At 35.4% G+C, this 15,615-nt stretch overlaps 1 protein-coding gene across 1 annotated transcript in view; it reads right to left on the minus strand.

Moving 5' to 3' along the window:
* Positions 1 to 5,200: 5,200 nt before the first annotated feature.
* LOC149219692 (zinc finger CCCH domain-containing protein 6-like) overlaps positions 5,201 to 15,615 on the minus strand; it is a 34,492-nt gene continuing 24,077 nt past the window's right edge. The window contains exons 2-5 of the mRNA XM_089386888.1: positions 9,382 to 9,530; positions 8,697 to 8,789; positions 5,791 to 5,828; positions 5,201 to 5,709 (exon numbers count right to left, since the gene is read on the minus strand). Of these exons, the coding sequence (XP_089243014.1) occupies positions 5,408 to 5,709; positions 5,791 to 5,828; positions 8,697 to 8,789; positions 9,382 to 9,530 (582 nt within the window). The 3' untranslated portion in view covers positions 5,201 to 5,407. The remainder of the gene's footprint in view (positions 5,710 to 5,790; positions 5,829 to 8,696; positions 8,790 to 9,381; positions 9,531 to 15,615) is intronic.

Here is a 15,615-nt window from a genome sequence, read left to right on the forward strand (position 1 = left end):
AATAAAAATATGCATCCAATTATAACTTTTTTAATAGACAAATTTACAAATACAAATTTACAGATAAGTAAAATATTAAGAATATATCAATAAAAAGATTCAATTTATTATTTTTATTAAAAAATTATTTACTTGATGCATATAAAAATAAAAAAATAACGTTTAATTTTTAATTTTTAAACAAGAATATAATAATTATCTTTAATATCCATCTTTATGAGATGATATGGTCTTCCATCAAGCCCCTGGCTTTGAGAGCAGCAGTGTTGCTCAACATTCTTGACATTATCGCCACACAAGGCAACGGAGGTGCCCTTTCGGTTGAGCATATTGCTTTTCACATTGTTGCTGCTAATTCCTCATCTACTAGTATTCGCACGTGGATGTCGGATACCTTTACATAATTCTGAGGCTCCTTGCCTCCTATGGCGTTTTTACTGAACAAGAAGAAGCTGATCAGTTAGACCATGCAGATACCATGAAAATAAAGTACTGCTTGACGGGCATTCCGAAGCTGTTGGTGCAGGGTGAAAATCGGCAACCTTGTGGGCCTTTCCTGCTCCTGATAGCAGACAAGGTCTACTTGGAAGCTTATCAACATTTGCACGAATCTGTCTTGGAGGGCTGCTAACATTTAACAAAACTTATGGTACAAGCCCCTGGGAATATCTGGGTCGTAATCCCCAAGCCAACAATATTTTCAATGAGGCCATGGCCACAAACACTAGAACTGGTAGCCAATAGATCCTACTGGAATCATACCAATTCAATAAAACTCCAATTTGATATTCCTTCGGCGATGCAGAATAATCTTGTATTGCAAATAACATAAGATTTATGCATCTGTAATGAAGTTACAATGTTCTTTAGATTTTGGTAGATATAATTCATTTCGAATTTACATGTGAACACACAACGCACTCTTAAACAATTTGAAATATCTAGGGAAACTTATCTCCATTAAAAGAATGCTCATACTTTTGTCTTTTCCTAACGAATTGGGCCAAAGTTCTGCATTCTCACACATGAATTGTAGCCAACAGAACCAAATGTGACACTCACACTCAAAAATAATTTGCACAGAGAACGATATGCCCAAGGGTATGCCATCCTGGACATACTTATTTGGTTCTAAATGCCTTGCATAAAAATTTGGGATACCTCGAATCTCCCTCTACTAAGGAAGTCTTCTCCTATATATCAGAAACATCCTTTTCACCCTGAATGTCTATATAGATTATAATCTCTTTGTTTTGAAATTGCATTTCGAATAGTAAAAGGAATCTCTAAGATACATATACCCACATGGAGTCTAACATTTTTGTCAGTTGATAAACATCAAAATTTCCCTTTTCTCTTCCATTCTACCAAATAGATTCAACTTTTCAAAAAATACAGACATATTGTAATTTTTGCATGTTTTTCAGACATCCATGTGTGACCATTATAGCGGTATACCATAGTGATTTCACAGGTTTACATTTATGAACAAACATGGATCAAGTATAAAAATCCTTTTCCTGTAATAAAATGTGAGAACCCTTGTGCAAGCAAAGGACTTGTACAATTTTAGTGGGTAACCCTTCAAAGTGTTTTATATCTTCAGGTATGAAAAGGATGATGACTTGTACAGTTTCAGTGGATAACCCTTTAAAGTCTTTTGTTATCTTCTGGCATGAAAAAGATTATTATATTTGTAGACATTAATTATTTCACCCGTGTGTATTTATCAATGAAGACAAGTTGAAGATAAATACCTTTTCGACATAGATGGATTCAAAAAGAAAGTACGAGAAGAACTCTCTGTGACAATGGGCATTTCAGATTCAGAGACATGGATGGCCTCCAAAACAAAGTATTGGCAAAACCTCTCTGTGAAAAATCGACATTTATAGTTTCAGCAGAGATGATAATAAGAAGACAAAGCCTCATGCATTTTATCAACCCTTGGACTAAATTCACAATTCATGTCCAAGAACACTTAACTTTCACTAAATACACATTTCTTGTCTACAAATACTTTAAACACATTCACTGATGGCCGAATCAAATAAAAAAATGTAATTTTACAAGTCATATAATGTCAAGCCTGCCAATGTAGCCATGATTTTTCCTTTCTAAGTTTGACCCACTGGTTAAAATGGAAACATTTCTAAACTTGCAATATCATGTACACAAAAATGGAGTTCTATAGCATTAATTTTTCCAGCAAAAGAGCCAAAAGTAATTAAATACTCCATGATCATAATGATAACATCCAGTGCCATCTACTTAATAAAATGTAATATGCCAAGTGTAAATGCATCCAATATTATTCATGCCACCAGATTCCTGTCTGGAAATTATCAATGGGCTCTGATTTTGGGCAACATTGCAAGGATTTTTAGGTGCATCATGCTTACTGTCAATTGCCTGCAAATTAGGCATCAAGTCCATTTGAATATTATTATTTCTTCTGTGTAAAGATGTCAATGTTTCAATTATTTGTGGATTACTGAGTATTTTTAGCACCATATCATGATCAATCATGTTTCCCTTCTCATTTGATTTTTCTATTGCAACAAATGCAGCAACATCTGCTGCAACTGCAGTTATGTCAGGTTCTGCTGCAGGTTTAGATATGGATAAGGACTCTTGTTTTTGCTGATCAACACTAGGAGGCACCATAGAGACAGAGTCACCACCTTGGGATGATATTCCTGTAGAATTTGGTTGCATTGCTCTCATATTGTGCATAATCCTGATAGAATCATATAAATATATTCCTGTTAAGGTTACCAATCAATTATTCGTTAGCTACCCAGTGATTTTATAAGTAAAATAAAAAATTTCATTAGAAAAAGGTAGCATTTTCATAACAGCTTAATCATCTCAGGCAAGAATTAGATCTACGACAACTATAATCCCTAGAGCAATAATCAAATAGAAGTGAGATGACTACCATCACCTACCCAACTCTTGAAAATCTTGCAAAGGAGGCACTTCATTCAACTCTCAAGTTTCATCTTCTTCTATGGGATTCAATGGAATCGTAGGTGTATCAGAATCGCACCAGTCCTCCTGTGGCTCCAATGGCTCTATGGGGCTGCAAGTAATTCATTGCAAGTCTCATAGAACATTTCATTCATAGCTATCCAACCCAAAAACATAAAAGGCCTAAAACATCAAAAAATGTAGCTACCTTGGTGGAATAGAAGATGGGAGTGGGTATATGGCCTCCAAATTCCTGACTTCTCGTTCACACTGTACTTTAACTTCTAAACTTTCATCCCCAACAACTACTCGCCATGAAGGACTAATGACAAACTACACAAACATTTAAAAAAGGCTAGTGATAAGATCTCTAATGGAAAGAAAATATTTGCGAAGACCAATCCTAATCGAATGACCTTATTAAGAACAAACATTCACATGACTGTATAAAATGTACTTGATATACATCCAAAAATCTTCATAATTGGCATTGTTTTAATCTACTTTATGCATTTTGAATGTTTTAAAATTTATTCCACACATATGATTAACCATTTATTGCTGCATAACAGAACATATGACTGATAGTTCCAGATCTCATATAAGAGAAAGAAATTATGTTTGCATACCCTGGGGGGGCAGCACCAGGTGGTCACAGGTACAATGGAATATTCCTGTATATTCTTCTTTGTATAATTGTTTCTAACACCCTGCAACTGATTACATTCAAATCCAAAGCCATATTCATGCCACAACCGAGATTGTTTTGCCTGTAGATAGTCTTGGTCAGCCATGTCAGACTGCAATGGCGCATCTTCAACAAGAAACAGTCTCACCTGAAAATGAAAACTTGACATCAATATCTATCTTATTGGTTTGTAAGAAAAATAGAGAGCTGATACCATAAAGGAATGTGAATCATTCTGCAGTAGACAACTAGTACCTAAACTTAAAAAGAAAAAAGCAGTCCAAAAAACAACATATTTAATCCAAAAGTAATGACATCCAGACCTAACTGGATAAAATAAGTGAGAGATAGGGATAAAATAAGTGAGAAACCAACTGAAAATAATGTATTGTTATGGGGTGTGCATAGTTTCAATGCCGTAAGGTTGTCCTAAAAATTGGAATCAATTTAAAATGTACTTTACTAGAATCACATAACCACAAAATAAGAAAGCACTAAGTTTTTAGTTTTGTCACAATAAGTTAGGGCCAATAGTGTCCAGACTGTATGCCATCCTAGACATACTTGTTTGGTTCTAAATGCCTTGCATAAAAATTGGGGATACATCGAATCTCCCTCTACTAAGGAGGTCTTCTCCTATATATCAGAAACGTCCTTTTCACCCTGAATGTCTATATAGATTATAAGCTCTTTGTTTTGAAATTGCATTTCGAATAGTAAAAGGAATATCTAAGATACATATACCCACATGGAGTCTGACATTTTTGTCAGTTGATAAACATCAATATTTCCCTTTTCTTTTCCATTCTACCAAATAGATTCAACTTTTCAAAAAATACAGACATCTTGTAATTTTTGCATGTTTTTCAGACTTCCATGTGTGACCATTATAGTGGTATACCATAGTGATTTCACAAGTTTACATTTATGAACAAACATGGATCAAGTATAAAAATCATTTTCCAGTAATAAAATGCCAGAACCCCTCTAGAAGCAAAGGACTTATACAGTTTCAGTGGGTAACCCTTCAAAGTGTTTTATATCTTCAGGTATGAAAAGGATGATGACTTGTACAATTTCAGTGGATAACACTTTAAATTCTTTTGTTATCTTCTGGCATGAAAAACATTATTATATTTGTAGACATTAATGATTTCACCCGTGTGTATTTATCAACGAAGACAAGTTGAAGATAAATACCTTTTCGACATAGATTGGTTCAAAAAGAAAGTACGCGCAGAACTCTCTATGACAATGGGCATTTCAGATTCAGAGACATGGATGGCTTCCAAAACAAAGTATTGGCAAAACCTCTCTGTGAAAAATCGACATTTATATTTTTAGCAGAGATGATAATAAGAAGAAAAAGTCTCATGCAGTTTATCAACCCTTGGACTAAATTCACAATTCATGTCCAATAACACTTAACTTTCACTAAATACATATTTCTTGTCTACGAATACTTTAAACACATTCACTGATGGCAGAATCAAATCACAAAATGTAATTTTACAAGTCATAGAATGTCAAGCCTGCCAATCTAGCCATGATTTTACATTTCTAAGTTTGACCCACTGGTTAAAATGGAAACATTTCTAAACTTGCAATATCATGTACACAAAAATGGAGAGTTCTATAGCATTAATTTTTCCAGCAAAAGACCCAAAAGTAATCAAATACTCCATGATCATAATGATAACATCCAGTGCCATCTACTTAATAAAATGTAATACCCCAAGTGTAAATTCATCCAATATTATTCGTGCCAGCAGATTCCTGTCTGGAAATTATTAATGGGCTCTGATCTTGGGCAACATTGCAAGGATTTTTAGGTGCGTGATGCTTACTGTCAATTCCCTGCAAATTAGGCATCAAGTCCATTTGAATATTATTATTTCTTCTGTGTAAAGATGTCAATGTTTCAATTATTTGTGGATTACTGAGTATTTTTAGCACCATATCATGATCAATCATGTTTCCCTTTTCATTTGATTTTGCTATTGCAACAAAAGCAGCAGCATCTGCTGCAGCTGCAGTTATGTCAGGTTCTGCTACAGGTTTAGATATGGATAAGCACTGCTAATTTTTCTGATCAACACTAGGAGGGACCATAGAGACAGAGTCACCACCTTGGGATGATATTCCTGTAGAATTTGGTTGCATTGCTCTTATATTGTGCATAATCCCGATAGAATCATATAAATCTATTCCTGTTAAGGTTGTCAATCAATTCTTCGTTAGCTACCCTGTGATTTTATAATAAAATAAAGAATTTAAATCAGAAAAAGGCAGCATTTTTATAACAGCTTAATCATCTTAGGCAAGAATTAGATCTACAACAACTATAATCCCTAGAGCAATAATCAAATAGAAGTGAGATGACAATGGAATATTCTTGTATATTCTGCTTTGTATAATTGTTTATAACGCCCTGCAACTGATTACATTCAAATCCAGAGCCATATTCATGCCACAACCGAGATTGTTTTGCCTGTAGATGGTCTTGGTCAGCCAGGCCAGACTGCAATGGGGCATCTTCAGCAAGAAACAGTCTCACCTGAAAATGAAAACTTGACATCAATATCTATCTTATTGGTCTGTAAGAAAAATAGAGAGCTAATGCCATAAAGGAACCTGAATCATTCTGCAGCAGACAATAGTACGAAAACTTAAAAAAGAAAAAAACTGTCCAAAAAACAACATATTTAATCCAAAAGTAATGACATCCAGACCTAACTGGATAAAATAAGTGAGAGATATGGCTAAAATAAGTGAGAAACCAACTGAAAATAGTGTATTGTTATGGGGTGTGCATAGTTTCAATGCCGTAAGGTTGTCCTAAAAATTGGAATCAATCTAAAATGTACTTTACTAGAATCGCATAACCACAAAATAAGAAAGCACTAAGTTTTTAGTTTTGTCACAATAAGTCAGGGCCAATAGTGTCCAGACTGTATGCCATCCTAGACATACTTGTTTGGTTCTAAATGCCTTGCATAAAAATTGGGGATACCTCGAATCTCCCTCTACTAAGGAGGTCTTCTCCTATATATCAGAAAGGTCCTTTTCACCCTGAATGTCTATATAGATTATAAGCTCTTTGTTTTGAAATTTCATTTCAAATAGTAAAAGGAATCTCTAAGATACATATACCCACATGGAGTCTGAAATTTTTGTCAGTTGATAAACATCAATATTTCCCTTTTCTCTTCCATTCTACCAAATAGATTCAACTTTTCAAAAAATATAGACATCTTGTAATTTTTGCATGTTTTTCAGACTTCCATGTGTGACCATTATAGTGGTATACCATAGTGATTTCACTAGTTTAAATTTATGAACAAACATGGATCAAGTATAAAAATCATTTTCCAGTAATAAAATGCCAGAACCCCTCTGGAAGCAAAGGACTTGTACAGTTTCAGTGGGTAACACTTCAAAGTGTTTTATATCTTCAGGTATGAAAAGGATGATGACTTGTACAGTTTCAGTGGATAACCCTTTAAAGTCTTTTGTTATCTTCTGGCATGAAAAAGATTATTATATTTGTAGACATTAATGATTTCACCCTTGTGTATTTATCAGGGAGACAAGTTGAAGATAAATACCTTTTCGACATAGATGGCTTCAAAAACAAAGTACGAGCAGAACTCTCTGTGACAATGGGCATTTTAGATTCAGAGACTTGGATGGCTTCCAAAACAAAGTATTGGCAAAACCTCTCTGTGAAAAATCGACATTTATATTTTCAGCAGAGATGATAATAAGAAGACAAAGTCTCATGCATTTTATGAACCCTTGGACTAAATTCACAATTCATGTCCAAGAACACTTAACTTTCACTAAATACACATTTCTTGTCTACGAATACTTTAAACACATTCACTGATGGCAGAATCAAATCACAAAATGTAATTTTACAAGTCATATAATGTCAAGCCTGCCAATGTAGCCATGATTTTTCCTTTCTAAGTTTGACCCACTGGTTAAAATGGAAACATTTCTAAACTTGCAATATCATGTACACAAAAATGGAGAGTTCTATAACATTAATTTTTCCAGCAAAAGAGCCAAAAGTAATCAAACACTCCATGATCATAATGATAACATCCAGTGCCATCTACTTAATAAAATGTAATACCCCAAGTGTAAATGCATCCAATATTATTCATGCCAACAGATTCCTGTCTGAAAATTATCAATGGGCTTTGATCTTCGGCAACATTGCAAGGATTTTTAGGTGCATCATGCTTAGTGTCAATTTCCTGCAAATTAGGCATCAAGTCCATTTGAATATTATTATTTCTTCTGTGTAAAGGTGTCAATGTTTCAATTATTTGTGGAATCCTGAGTATTTTTAGCACCATATCATGATCAATCATGTTTCCCTTTTCATTTGATTTTGCTATTGCAACAAAAGCAACAACATCTATTGCAGTTGCAGTTATGTCAGGTTCTGCTGTAGGTTTAGATATGGATAAGGACTCCTGTTTTTGCTGATCAACAATAGGAGGGACCATAGAGACAGATTCGCCACCTTGGGATGATATTCCTGTAGAATTTGGTTGCATTGCTCTCATATTGTGCATAATCCCGATAGAATCATATAAATCTATTCCTGTTAAGGTTGCCAATCAATTCTTCCTTAGCTACCCTGTGATTTTATAAGTAAAATAAAGAATTTAAATTAGAAAAAGGTAGCATTTTCATAACAACTTAATCATCTCAGGAAAGAATTAGATCTACGACAACTATAATCCCTAGAGCAATAATCAAATAGAAGTGAGATGACTAGCATCACCTACCCAGCTCTTGAAAATCTTGCAAAGGAGGCACTTCATTCAACTCTCCAGTTTCATCTTCTTCTATGGGATTCAATGGAATCGTAGGTGTATCAGAATCACATCCGTCCTCTGTGGCTCCAGTGGCTCTATGGGGCTGCAAGTAATTCATTGCAAGTCTCATAGAACATTTCATTCATAGTTGTCCAACCCAAAAACATAAAAGGCCTAAAAACATCAAAAAATGCAGCTACCTTGGTGGAATAGAAGATGGGCGTGGGTATATGGCCTCCAAATTCCTGACTTCTCGTTCACACTGTACTTTAACTTCCAGTGGCTCTATGGGGCTGCAAGTAATTCATTGCAAGTCTCATAGAACATTTCATTCATAGCTGTCCAACCCAAAAACATAAAAGGACTAAAAACATCAAAAAATGCAGCTACCTTGGTGGAATAGAAGATGGGCGTGGGTATATGGCCTCCAAATACCTGACTTCTCGTTCACACTATACTTTAACTACACTATACTTTAACTTCTAAACTTGCATCCCCAACAACTACTCATCATGAAGGACTAATGAAAAACTACACAAACATTTAAAAAAAGGCTAGTGATAAGATCTCTAATGGAAAGAAAATATTTGAGAAGACCAATCCTAATCGAATGACCTTATTAAGAAGAAACATTCACATGACTGTATAAAATGTACTTGATATACATCTAGGAATCTTCATAATTGACATTGTTTTAATCTACTTTATGCATTTTGAATGTCTTAAAATTTATTCCACACATATGATTAACCATTTATTGTTGCATAACAGAACATATGAGTGATAGTTCCAAATCCCATATAAGAGCAAGAAATTATGTTTGTATACCCTGGGGGGCAGCACCAGGTGGTCACAAGTACAATGGAATATTCCTGTATATTCTACTTTGTATAATTGTTTCCAATGCCCTGCAACTGATTACCTTCAAATCCAGAGCCATATGCATGCCACAACCGAGATTGTTTTGCCTGTAGATCGTCTTGGTTAGCTAGGCCAGACTGCAATGGGGCATCTTCAGTAAGAAACAGTCTCACCTGAAAATGAAAACTTGACATCAATATCTATCTTATTGGTCTGTAAGAAAAATAGAAACATGATGCCATAAAGGAACCCGAATCATTCTGCAGCAGACAACTAGTACCAAAACTTAAAAAGAAAAAAACAGTCCAAAAAAGAGCATATTTAATCCAAAAGTAATGACATCCAGACCTAACTGGATAAAATAAGTGAGAGATATGGATAAAATAAGTGAGAAACCAACTGAAAATAATGTATTGTTATGGGGTGTGCATAGTTTCAATGTTGTAAGGTTGTCCTAAAAATTGGAATCAATTTAAAATGTACTTTACTAGAATCACATAACCACAAAATAAGAAAGCACTAAGTTTTTAGTTTTGTCACAATAAGTCAGGGGCAATAGTGTCCAGAGTACCTAGGGAGAAAGCTTTAACCGAAAATGTCGTCAATTAGTAGATCTCCAACACCCAAAAGCAAGAAGAAGTTGGTAATAATATTCCTGTTGACAATAAGTTGGGTGCTCTAGCATCTGCACTGCCTGACTGACCTTGTAATAGAGATTTGGTCATGAGGCCTCTTGTAGTCAGAACTACCTCGAGAATGGAAGTTAGAGGTAATGATTATGAATCTAGTAAGGCTGCAAATAAGAGGTATTGAATCTAGAAATGGAGCTAGAGGGATTTGCAATCTACCTGGTAACTGTAATTCTGGCATACATGTTCCTCACCAATCCAGCCCTTGAACACCGACCCAAATCCACCCTCACCCAAAAGGCTTTCTGGACGGAAATTTCTTGTTGCACTTCTGAGCTCATTGAAAGTGAAAACCTTCAAATTTGATGAAGAGAGGATCTCCCTTTTAGACTTGGGGGTAGATGGTAAACTCTCATAATTCAAGAATCTCAGAGCTTCATTGTTAAGTCTACAATAGCGAAAAATTGAATGAGTTTATACAACTACCTGTGAACCGACCCTGGCCTTTTTTCTGACAGTGCTATTTGGGTTTGCGCTCCAGATTTAGGTGCCTTTGCGCGAAGAGGAAAATCGATGGAAGGAGTAAATTTGCAAATTTGCAGAGTTGCTGTGATGGCATGTCAAACATATGAACCCTTTCGATTCTGGAGATCAGTTATCAGATAATAACTTCCACCTAACATCATCTAAAGGCTGAAAACGTTTTAATCGTCTAACATATAGAATCGACGGTTTACTAATTGACACGGCGATAGTTAGGGAGTTGTTTTCATAGGGAAATGCCTTACGGCGTAATTAAGGTCTTGAACAAGTATTTGCTTTAATGTTCTCATTTCCATGTTAATTTACTGATCTAAAGAGATGGTTCAGTTCTGGGCAGTGACTTGGGCTCTAGGCCTAAAAAAGTGGCTCAAATCCCAGGGTCGTTGGCATAGCACTGATAATTTTGGTCCACAGTTGCTGGCAGGCAGGCCTGTGAGAGATCGTTTAGGTTATTGGTCTCTCTCTTTCCCATAGCATGAGAGTGACTATGGCCTAAGAGACCTACAACAAAATTGGGACCTAGGGAAAGGTTGTTTGAGTGGCTGACTTGTCTTCTGAGGGTTTTTTTTTATGATATTGAATGTATGTATGGTGTGTTTTCGTTGGTTCCACTTCCTTAATGTGACTTAGGAGGTTGAATCATATCATAATGGCCTCTCATCGCATGTTTACCTTGGTTGTCTAGTTGCTTGGGTAGATGTGGTAGGAGGGTGTTATAGAATGGTATCAGAGCGTGGTTGCGCTCTCCTTAGGTTGTGTGTTGATCATGCATTCACGTTGGTTGCATATGTGTTCCTTATGCATGTAGTCCATGTGCTTGTTTCATTTTCATGGTGTTGATCATGGTTGTAGTGATGTCGCGATGCAAAGGTTGAAGGAGTTGTCATGGAGTATGTCTTCATGTGTGTATGGTTAATTATGCATTGATATGCACATTAGTGTTCACATGTTATCGAATGCAAGTGATATGATTGTTGTTTTCATGCATGAGGTCATGGTTTGTGTGGTTGATATGGTCATGCATTGATGACTGGACTCTAGCTAGAATGATGTGTATATGGTTTGGTACTCAAGTGTTATATGTCTATATGCAATTGTCATGCATGAGTGGTCTTGCTTATAGTTATGCATGAATAGTAGGTCAAACATGCCTTGTGAAGTCATGGTATGAAATTTAGGTCATCATGATGTTATTGGTTGTTATGATGCTAATGTGTTAGTTGAGATAGAGTAGGAGATGCATATAATCATAATAAGGTTACAACATTGGACTTTGGGGTAAGAGCAGATCATCATACAGATATTGTATGTTTGGCCTGCGGGTATGTAGATTAAAGATTGTTATATGAATTGGGTTTATATACATTAGGGTTATGCACATGCCTTTGATTCTATGGTTACATTAATGGTAGATGTTAGTTGATCAATGTATTTATATGCACGTGAGTCAGATAGTCAAGAATGATGGTAACTCGTGGTTGTATGCATTGCTTTTGTTGTTTATGTTAGATAACTTGATGATTATGATATATATTGTTGATGAGTATGTTATAAGATAACTAGCTTGATGATTAGGTTATATGTTGTTAATGAACACGATATATAGCTTATTGTTGTTATATGCTAGTAACTTTATTATTAGGGTTATTTCATTAAGATATTGACGTTGTAATTTGGATTGGTCTTATGTGTGATGGTTATGTTCATTGCATTGAATATCTTGATGTTATATGTATTGTGTTAACTTGGTTTGACCTGTGTAGATGGTTATGGTTGCAATATTCAGGTATGAGCCAACATATTTTTGATATGTTGTTGTACTAATCTAGACTGATCATACATATGTGATTGTTATGCATGAACGACAAATGCTTATGAGCTTATGATGTGAACATGTTAGTTAATTGTTGTTATGGATATCATGATTTATGGTTTAGTTGATATGTTGTGAAGTTGCATCATGCTAACCTAGATTGGTTGTGCAGATAAGATAACCTCCCCTGAAATACACTAAGGAATGAGTTTTCTTATGTAGTATACTGGATGCTTCATTGTTGATTATGTCATCTATTTGGTGTTTGAGTATTTGGTGCCTATTATGTCGTTTAATTGATTTCTCTGACATGGTGTGTTCATAGCTTGCTTGAATCTTTGATTAATTGCATGATATGAATATTAGGATAATTTTGAGGTCTAAAATGGGCCTCCTAAGGAAATTATAAAATAATAGTGGAAATAATAAAATAAGATTAGATTGCATCATCAAATTTTAGAGGGAAAAAAGAAAAAACTATTTTTTCAACTCATATTTTCCACTTATCTCCCTATGGGCTTGCTCAAATTTCAAGCAAAAACACTCATTGTATGCAAAATTTGTTTTCTCATCCAAAGAGTACCCATGTTACATACTTTAGATAGAGCCTACTACACGAAAAATGAGAAATACATGAAAATCGTGATTGCAATCACATTGTTTCATGTAATTCTCATTTTGCATGTAGAAGGGTCCATCAAAAGTAAGCAACATGGGTACTCCTTGGATAAGGAATTAAATTTTGCATCCAACGAGTACTCCTACTTGAAATTTGAGTAAGACCTTAGGGAGATAAGTTGAAAATACGAGTTGAAAAAATAGTTTTATTATTTTTTACTTTTTTACTTTTTTTACTCCAAAAATGGTGAATCATCCCCCATGGTTAACATCATCATCTTGAATCCTATTGGTTCTTATAAAGTTTATTTTAGTTGTACACTTTTTTAGGAGGCCCATTTTAGACCTCAAAATTCCCCTAATGTATGAGTCTATAGGGTTGTATGAAGAAATGATCTTGCTTTAAGATGGTTTTACTAACACATATGTGTTGAGACAGTTGATATGTACTTGAGTATAGTAGGTGACTATTGTAGCATTGTGTCTAAGGACTATGAGTAAACTATGAATTATGACATGATTATTAGTCTTGTAAAGGTTGATCTCAAATTGATAGATATGATTGTCTTGATATTTGGAACATGTGGTTGACATGTGTGAGAAGTTCCAGGGTAACATGTTAGATATAGGTGTGACATGGTAACATTTGATGTGTTTATATAACTAAAAATTGGGTGATGTGACAGTACATAGTAAGTCTTGATTGCAACAAGGTAAAAAGGTTAAAAGAAAAGAATTGGACAAGAATTCCTTTGGATGTGTTTGGAAACCCTAATTCCAAACGAATGAGTGCCCTACAAACATGGAGTCTTCTTAACCTTGATGTTGTTTGACATTATGTGGATATTGGCTACAGTCATGAACATGTACTTGACAAGTATATTAGCCAATCTCTAGTTGCAGATAGATTTGTCAAAGGAATTGGAGTCCCTTGAGAGATGGCGTGGATGTGTTCAGTTACAAGAAATGTGCTTGGCACGACAAGGTAAGGTAACCAGTGTATTGTTATATTTATTTATGCACTGACAGTTATGTGTAGATGGCAGTATGATGTAGGGGATTGCATGGTGAAGAGATTTCCATGAAATCTTGAAGAAGGCTCTAGTTGAGTTTCCTTGGGAACCATGGGATTGAGTCAGTGTTTGTTTCTAGCCTTGTGCTTTTGGTCTTTTGGTGCTTTGTTGTGCTTGATTGTGGTTTTTTTTGTGTCTTATGCATGGCCATGCCACTTGGGTTGTGGTGTCGTTATTGGCTTCATGGTTTACTTCTTGGTTGTTTCTTGTCTTGCCTTTTATGTTTTGAGTGTCTTGGGAATTGCTTGGGAAAGAGGAAAGTTAATGGAGCTCGAGGAGAGTTGTGTGGTACCCAACAAGAAATGTAAGACACAGGTGAAACTCGGTGTATGAGTAAGCACATCAGAAGGTAACACTATGACAGTCGGTTGGACTGGTTGGGTCCATTGTGGTAAATGGATGATGACAAAACAATCATGGGAAAGGTAATGAAGAAAAGGTAAAGTAAATGGATCTAATGTGCCAGATGCCTTGGCTATGTTGGGACTATTGTTCCCAATATTGCACATGTGTTGCATGAATAAAGGAAGTTCTCTTAACCTTGACCTTAATATCTAGCAATTTTGTTATGATCATGATTATGTTGATGTTTATATATGTATACATGTAGGCGTGTATGTATTTCATGTCTGACAGGGTGATCATAATTCATGATTATTTTATGTTAATGTTTATATGTACATATGTATGTATGTATGACCTTGACTGACAAAATCATTATTTTATGATGTATGTATGTGTACATGTATCTATGTCACTATCTGACAGGGACATCAGGAATCATTTTTGTGGAGGAATGATTTCTTATGTAAGAAAATGACATTAAGAGGTTCTTGGTCTTACGAGGAATCAATTGGGAAGAGTAGTCATGAAAAATATATGAGGTCAGTTTCATGTGGTTATGAGTTGATATTATGTGATTATATTATGTCTATGTTATGGACAAGTTATACCAAGGGATACATCTGCGAAATGAAAGTAGTGTGGTCTGCGGCATGCTAGGAGAAGCATGAATAAGACACTAGAAGCAAGGTTTCTTAGTAAGGACAGTGTGGTTTCGGATGTGTGGTATTATTGTTGTGCATATGTTGTATATGTTGTACATGGTTCATCTGTGATGATTGTGCACATGCAGTATTGTGCATATGTAGTGTGTGTACATGTTGGGTATACGGTGTTGTGTACATATTGTACTGTGTGCATGATGGATATGCAATGTTGTATGCATGTGCTGCTCTGTGTGTGTTGGATATGCGACGATGTGTATAGATGATGCTATGTACATGTTGGATATGATGTGCTATGTACATGTGGTGCTATGTACATATGGTGTGGTGTGCATGATTGTACAAGTGGTGTTGTGTACATGTTTTACAAGTGATGTTGTATGAAGGTGGTGCTGTGTACATGTCGTGCATGTGGCACTGTGTACATGTGGTGTCGCTTGCATCTCATGCATGTGGTACTATGTACATGTGGTATTGTGTACACGTTGTACAAGTGGTGTAGTGTACATGTGGCATTGTGTACACATTGTGCAGGTGGTGCTGTGTACATGTGATGTTGTGCACACATTATGCAG

The sequence above is a fragment of the Pinus tabuliformis genome, chromosome Q (genome assembly GCF_031772625.1).
Source record: "Pinus tabuliformis cultivar Carrire ecotype Pingquan chromosome Q, CPIR1, whole genome shotgun sequence".
NCBI lineage: Eukaryota > Viridiplantae > Streptophyta > Pinopsida > Pinales > Pinaceae > Pinus > Pinus tabuliformis.